Consider the following 7,609-nt stretch of genomic DNA (forward strand, 5'->3'; position numbering starts at 1 on the left):
ACTCTGACCCAAATATTTCATTTCCATGATCTGGACGGATTCCATGTACTTTAAATCTTGGGCTGTCTTAAATCTCTTAGAAATGCAAACTCAGAGAGCTGGCTAGAAATAATTTGGAAAGCCACCAGATTCCAATCTTTCTAGGGAATAATCTCAAGAGATAATACAATTCTCTCTGGCTTTTACAAGTGGTCAGGTATGGAAAGAGTTTGCATGGGAAGACTCAGTCATTCAGCAGAAAGGTTTTACAAATACAGTCATGTGGTATTCTGTGTAACCTTATCTGGTGTTCCTTGGACATAATTGATGCACTTTAATCAGTAACTTGATTTTAATGCACAGGTTGTTAGGTGTGGCAGGGGGAAGGAAAAAGATATATTTTCTGACTCACCTTTCAGTAAAGACTGGAATGCCCCTTCAGCTTTATTCCAAGATAAAAAGGAGACAGTTTTCTGCACACTTAAGGGATAAGGAAGCAACCTCTGTTACCCAAAGCAGTGGATGGAGACAGGAGGGATATTAACTGGAAGAAAAATAAAAAGAAGCAAAGTTATACCCCAGGTTGTGCACTGAATCTGTCTGGGGTAATGCAACCCTATCCAGAACTAAAGATGGAAGAACCTTGTTTCTAGAGGGCCCAAATAATTACAGATATTCGGTGTTGCTGGGATCGAGTCAGAGCCCGTTTCATTCTATCCAGTCCCCAACACCTCCAGACACTGGGATAGGACATTCACATCATCACTTAAGGGGCCTGGGGTAAAGATACAAAATTGGGTGTCATCAGTATACTGACAATATCTCATCCAAAACAACAGATCACCTCACCCAGCGGCCTCATGTAAATGTTAAATAGAAGGGGAGAGGGAATTGAACCCCAAGGCACCTTACAATGTAGGGGCTGTGGGCTGGATCTCACTCCCCCAGTTAACACTAAGTGGACCTGACTGTGGAGAAAGGAGGAAAACCAGCACAATAGAGTGTTGCCCATTCCCAGTCCCGGAAGCTGGCTCAGAAAAATACCACAATCAAGAGTAAAATCAAAATAGTAATACAAACTTTGCTAAGGATCACGTCATCCTGTTTAAATTTGTCTTTCAATTTCAAAAGAGTTCTGTGGAAATCTAAACTGGGCTCCTCCTTTGCACTTTGAAAACCTCTTTTGGATTTGCTCCAATTCATAAAATGAACATGTTATCCACCCACAATTTCTACTCCAACAGGGTATAAATAATGTTCCTAGGAATGCTTAGCCTCACTTTACAGGGAGGTGCTTGGAGGACTCCCACCTAGGTTGCAAGAGCTTCTGAAAAGGTGAGTTAACTCATTCATATTTAAATTGAAATGCAGAGCATTGTATTCTTTTCTAACAAACTGCCTCGTAATAATCTTTTTCCATAATCTTTCTTAGTATCAATGTGTCCTACTGTTTTGTAGTTATCCGGGCCTTTGCCCTTCTGTGTTTTTGAAGACAAGAAACATTTGCCTTTTGCAAGCATTGATCATCTCTGACTTCTCAACAACTATTACAAGAGACTCTAAGGTAACGTCCATCCAAATGAAAAAAAAATCTGTTGGAAACTGAGCACAGCCAGTAGTTTAGGAAATGATATAGCTGTACTATAACAGCCAGCAATATTGCAAGAAAAATCACAGCCCACCGCTTGACACCACATAGGTATCTGAATTTTTCTGTGAATGTTTGCATATCCTGTTACCTCTTGCAGCATTATATGCAACATAAAATATACTGAGAGAAATTTAAATTTTCTTTTTCAGATCCAGCGGCACAACGTTCCAATGGATCCCCAAAGTTCTTATGATTCTTTAGTAAGGGGCATTCTGTCCATCGATGTCACGGGAGATTTCAATCCTTGTGAGCTTTTGCTCACAGGAGACCGAGCCTTCCCAGTGCTTGTAGATTCCAAGGGCCAAGTTCTCATGGCTGCATCCCAATATGGGAAAGGCCGGATGGTGGTCGCTGCCCATGAATCCATGATACAGCTTCCACAGTTCTTGCCATTCATTAAAAACGCCCTGGACTGGCTCAGGCCTTCCCCAACGGCACTCATAGGAGTCCATAGAAGCCTGAATGCCCTCTCCAAATTGCTCCTCAGTAATGGCATTAAAGTCCAACCAGATGCAACACTTGAGGACTCCCTTGGAGTATTCTGCAGAGATGCCTACAATGATGTCCAGCCTGATGACCTTGTGCAATTTGTAAAGAGAGGAGGTGGACTGCTCATTGGTGGCCAGGCCTGGCATTGGTCATATCAACATGGGAAGGAGGCAGTCCTGGTTCAATTTCCTGGAAACCTGGTGACCAGTGTGGCTGGAGTGTATTTCACTGCCAATATGGGAGAAAATGGTATTTTCTCTGTGCCTGAAAAAATTCCCAGGATTCCCCTCATCACTGAGTAAGTATTAATCCATCTCTTTTTCTATGGTTATTAATCCTATATATAACAATGGATTTTTTTTTGTGACCCGTGTCCCAATTATTTAAGGTTTGCAAAATGATCTACCCCAGATTAAGCAATTGTCTCATTCCAAAAATTATTTTTTGTATGCCATGTGCTTGTACAAATAGTCTAGTTTAATGAGAAGAAGGACTAGGGGAGACATGATAGCAGTGTTCCAATATCTCAGGGGTTGCCACAAAGAAGAGGGAGTCAAACTATTCTCCAAGGCATCTGAGGGTAGAACAAGAAGCAATGGGTGGAAACTAATCAAGGAGAGAAGCAACTTAGAACTGAGGAGAAATTTCCTGACAGTTAGAACAATTAATCAGTGGAACAGAAATTGCCTCCAGAAGTTGTAAATGCCCCAACACTGGAAGTCTTTAAGAAGATTTTGGGTAGCCATTTGTCTGAAACGGTATAAGGTTTCCTGCCTAGGCAGGGGGTTGGACTAGAAGACCTCCAAGGTCCCTTCCAACTCTGCTATTGTATTGTAAATACGCTGACTTGTATAGCAGTCTCCATGAAGAATGGGATTATTGTACTAGACTGGGAAGGTAGGAACAAACTATCATATATCTAATTTAATAATCAATAACAAGGGGATTGATTGAGAATGACATTTTAATTGTTGTATTTTCTGTTTATGCTTTAGAAGCAAAGATATTGAATACAATAGAGTCCAATGTCTCTCAAATTGAAAAGACTTTCAGTTTCATATACCGTCACTGTATAAATTAGTTTCATTCACCCAGCTTGGCAGAAACACGAGTGATGCATTTGTTTTGAAATTATTGATACAGATACTTTAAATTCCACATATTCATATATAAAACATATTCAGAGTTAAAAGAATTCTGTCAGAAATAACACTCTACAGACGCGATAGGACGAATAAAACAGCAGATAGCTTCTTAAGCATGGAAGATCTATGAGGCTTCCATCCAATTCTTCCAATAAAATTCTGTCAGCAAGCATTGCCTTCAGTTGAGGGAAATAGACATTCTTAGGCTTATTACTTACAAATAAATTATGATGACAAATTTGGGAAGGTTCAGCACACACATTTGAATAAGTGTCCATTCAGTCTGCAATACTTTTCTCATCCAGTATCCATTTAACAACAAACTAGCATCTTCCTCCTCCTGCTTCTCCTCCTCCTCCTCCTCCTCTTCCTTCCCTTTCTCTTTTTGTTTCCCCTTCTCCTCCTTCCTCTTCTCCTCCTCCTCCACTCTGCAGTGCCGATGCTTGATATTTCAGTTCAGTTTTGGTCAAGCCATTCTTCCAATGTTAGGATTCTAGTCTGAAGACCATCATACCCATGGAAAATATAATTTTTCTTTTGTTGTTTTTTAAAGACATGGATTAAATATTCAAAGGGATTTACAAACTCTTCTGGAAGGAGTGGTGAGATTCAATGTAAAGGGTGATGACCTCAAGAATCAAATGGTTCCTTCTCCCTTGCTCATCCACGGAGCCTTGGCATTTCCAGTTGGCATAAGTGATACCTACGACTCCTTCCTGGCAGCTGCATACTACGGTCGAGGACGCATCGTAGTTGCCTCTCATGAAGCCTTCCTCAAAATATCATCAATGAAATCTTTCCTCCTCAATGCCATCAGTTGGCTTTCTGCCGGAAAGGAAAGAAAGGTGGGCATTGGAAACAACATGCAGGAACTTTACTCCATGCTAAACCAAGCAAAGATTCCCTGTGAGCTAACCAACTTTAAGAAAGGCCTAGGCATATACTGTTGTACAGCCTATGATGCCAAAGAGATGGAAAGCATCCATGAATTTGTCTCTGAAGGAGGAGGACTCCTAATTGGGGGTCAGTCTTGGCATTGGGCTTCTGTGAATCCTGATTCCAATGCTATGGCAGAATATCCAGGAAATAAGATCCTGAATAAGTTTGGAATTGGGATTATTCAGCACTATTTGAAAGTAGCTGGAAACAGCTGTCCTGCTGGAGAGGCCAGTGAAGTAGCTTCCACTTATAATTTCCGGAAAGCATTGTTGAAGTTCAAGGAACATATAAAAAATGAACAGATTCTACAACCACCGTATTCCTTGTGGTTGCAGAAGTTGGCGCAAGACATTGCGATATTCCTCGAGATCCCAGCTACAAACTCCCGTCCTTTCTCCTCAGTTCAGGACGATACTCTAGAGTTGGTTCAGATTAAAGGGATTCCTGAGGTCAGTGTACGTAACCCAATCCAAGCTAATTCAGAGCAAGCCATCTTACTTCAAATAGCTTCTCTGCTTTATAACGTTCTGCCAGCACCTCCTCAAAACATTCAAGTAAACGGAAGCAATACAGGTAAGAAGTGTTGTTCTTAATTTTGAATATAGTGCTTCTTCTTTCAAGATAATGACCTGTGTGTGCAGGACTTTAATTTTCATTTATGTATATAGACATGAGCATCTGAAAAATTTTATACTTTGTTTTTAGGTTATGAAGCTTGGAGAAGCACTGGCATGTATGCTCCCCCAGCAACAACGGTCACTTTATTATTCCCACCCTCCACTCTCAAAGCAAAATTACGGGTAATATTAATTCTAAATTAGACATCATGATTGATGGTTAAAATTCTGCAGGTCCTTAACACACTACAATAAGATCCCGTCCCCTTCTCCTCCCATGCATCATGCTCCGTCCTCCCCCTCTTTGTCCACTTTAAGCTAAGTGAATATTACTATTTTGCCTGGATGATTTAAAGTTTCCTGTACATGATTGTAAGCCGCTTAATGTCATGTCCAGGTGAGAAGGGCTGCATAGAAGTTGTATAAATAAAGAAATGAATGAATGAATGAATGAATAAATATGACCTGATGACAAATGAATGGTGAGATCTTGTTGCATCTCAGAGAAAAGGGCAAGTGCAGGAAAAGAAAAGGAGGAATATTTTTATTTTCCAGAAAGAAAGCTCGCAAAAACAATTAGAATGCTTTCAAGTAGAGCAGAAATTAATCTCAGTAACAAAAAAAAAACCTATTAATATATTTTCTATAGGCTCTTACGCTACATTTACACTACATTCTTTAAAGTCCAACTTCTACAATGTGTGTGTGTGTGTGTGTGTGTGTGTGTGTGTAATATTTTGGAGATAAAGAATGTTATGTATGTATGTATGTATGTATGTATGTATGTATGTATGTATGTATGTATACACACACACATACACGTGTATATATTCAATAAATATCCAAAATATTTACTAATGGCCAACTTCTCTATTTCTCTTGTCTTAATTTGTCACTCGCTAAAGAATTATACTTTTTCCTATTTTATTCACATTTTGGCTTTTTATTCATCTCTTCTTGATAGGGCTTAAAAATTGTTCACCTCTCCCCAGTCCTGGCTCTACCTGAAGGAAAATATTTCCCTCATCCAGCTCCGAGGGAAGGGAAAATGCATTTTTCTCCCAGTTTCCTCAATTTTGTTTCCATTGCCACTTCTTATCAAAGCTGCCTATCTCTTAATTTGCCTGTTGATTTGACTCCCAAGCTTATTCAGTCCTCACAAGGCCTGTGGTGGCAGAGCTCCAGGCAGCCATCTTGTCTTCCCTCCTCCTCCTCACCACGTGCTTGGCACTTCTATTTAATTGGCCCCTGGCTTCTCCTTGGTTTTATCTTTTCTCCTTATTTGCTTCTGGAGTAGGCTTCATGACTTTTCTCTTCTGGATCCTGGCTCCTTCTGAGGGAAATGGCTTGAAAAAAAGTTGATTTCTTCATGCAGCTCTGAGGGAAGGAAAAATGCATCCCCCCCCCCCTTCCTCAGTTGCTTCTTCTTCTTCCATTGTCACTTCTCATCAGGGCGGCCTATCTCTTAATTTGCTTGTTTGTTTGATTCCTGGCTTAGGTTTATTCAGTCATGTCCTCACGAGGTCTATGACAGAAGAGCTCCAGGCAGCCATCTTGTCTTCCCTCCTTCTAGCCTCATGGCCAGCATTTCTATTTAATTGGCCCCTAGCTTGTCCTTGGCTTTATCTTTTCTCCTTATTTGCTTCTGGACTAGGCTTCATGACTTTTCTCTTCTGGATCTTGGCTCCTTTTGAGGAAAATGGCTTGAAAAATGTTTCCTTTACGCCAGATCCTGAGGGAAGGAAAAATAAAAAAAAACCACTCCTCTCTCCTCAGATTCTTCAGTTGCCGCCTCCTTCCTGGTTGCCTCTCCTCATCAGGGCAGTCTATCTTTTAATTTGCATTTTTATTTGGCTTCTGAGCTTTGGCTCTGTTTTTATTTGGCGTTGTCTTCATGAGTCCGTTGGCTCCAGAGCTCCCTGGCAGCCATCTTGTCTTCCTTCTCCAAAATGATTATGTTTGATTGGTCACCGCTGTTTGATTGGCAGCTGGGTCGTCCTGACAATGTGGGTGGGCAGAGAAGGAGCACAGGTGCTTCTCACCTGCTCAGGTAGCTTGTCCTTCCCCAGGCCTTAAATAAATAAACTGCCCTCCATCCAAAAAGCATTTAAACTCTTTCCCAATGTTTTTCATCTCAAAAATGTCCCTGGAGGTGCTCAAATATTGAAGTGAGCACAGTGTAAAAAAAAAGGAGACTTTTATTTATTAGAAATGTATCCATTTTGTTATAGTTCAGATATAACATATATTTTATATTAAATATAAGTATGAATATAATATACAGTTGTATTAGTGTGTGTGTGTATTTGTGTGTGTATGCAGTTATATAATATGCAGTTGTATTGCATGTATGTGTATGTATGTGTATGTGTGTGTATATATGTTTTCGTAGATTTTCATGGGTGTAGGTATGCTGGTCTTGTTGTATTCAGATTTTTTCCCATGTAAGATTGAGATTGTCTTGGCAACATTTGGGCGAGGTCTCACTCGCCATCTTCAAAGATGTCTCCGTGGTCATGTGGCTGGCATGACTAGAGGCCGAAGGCGCATGGAACGCTGTTTCCTTCCCACCAAAGGTGGTTCCTATTTTTCTACTTGCATTTTTACATGCGATCGAACTTCTAGTTTGGCAGAAGCTTGGACAAATAATGGGAGCTAGCTCACTCTGTTATGTGGCGCTCGGGATTTGAACCGCCGAACTGCCAACCTTTCTGAATGACAAGCTCAGCATCTTAGCCACTGAGCCACCACATCCCTAGTATTAATATCGTAGCATTGAATTATAAATA

At 40.6% G+C, this 7,609-nt stretch overlaps 1 protein-coding gene across 1 annotated transcript in view; it reads left to right on the top strand.

Moving 5' to 3' along the window:
- The first annotated feature begins 1,182 nt into the window (after positions 1–1,182).
- LOC309394973 (uncharacterized protein) overlaps positions 1,183–7,609 on the top strand; it is a 44,687-nt gene continuing 38,260 nt past the window's right edge. The window contains exons 1-4 of the mRNA XM_081958691.1: positions 1,183–1,314; positions 1,780–2,417; positions 3,818–4,776; positions 4,909–5,003. Coding sequence (XP_081814817.1) covers positions 1,801–2,417; positions 3,818–4,776; positions 4,909–5,003 — 1,671 coding nt within the window. The 5' untranslated portion in view covers positions 1,183–1,314; positions 1,780–1,800. The remainder of the gene's footprint in view (positions 1,315–1,779; positions 2,418–3,817; positions 4,777–4,908; positions 5,004–7,609) is intronic.

Source organism: Natrix helvetica, assembly GCF_964273705.1.
Source record: "Natrix helvetica genome assembly, chromosome: 6".
NCBI classification, from domain to species: domain Eukaryota; kingdom Metazoa; phylum Chordata; class Lepidosauria; order Squamata; family Natricidae; genus Natrix; species Natrix helvetica.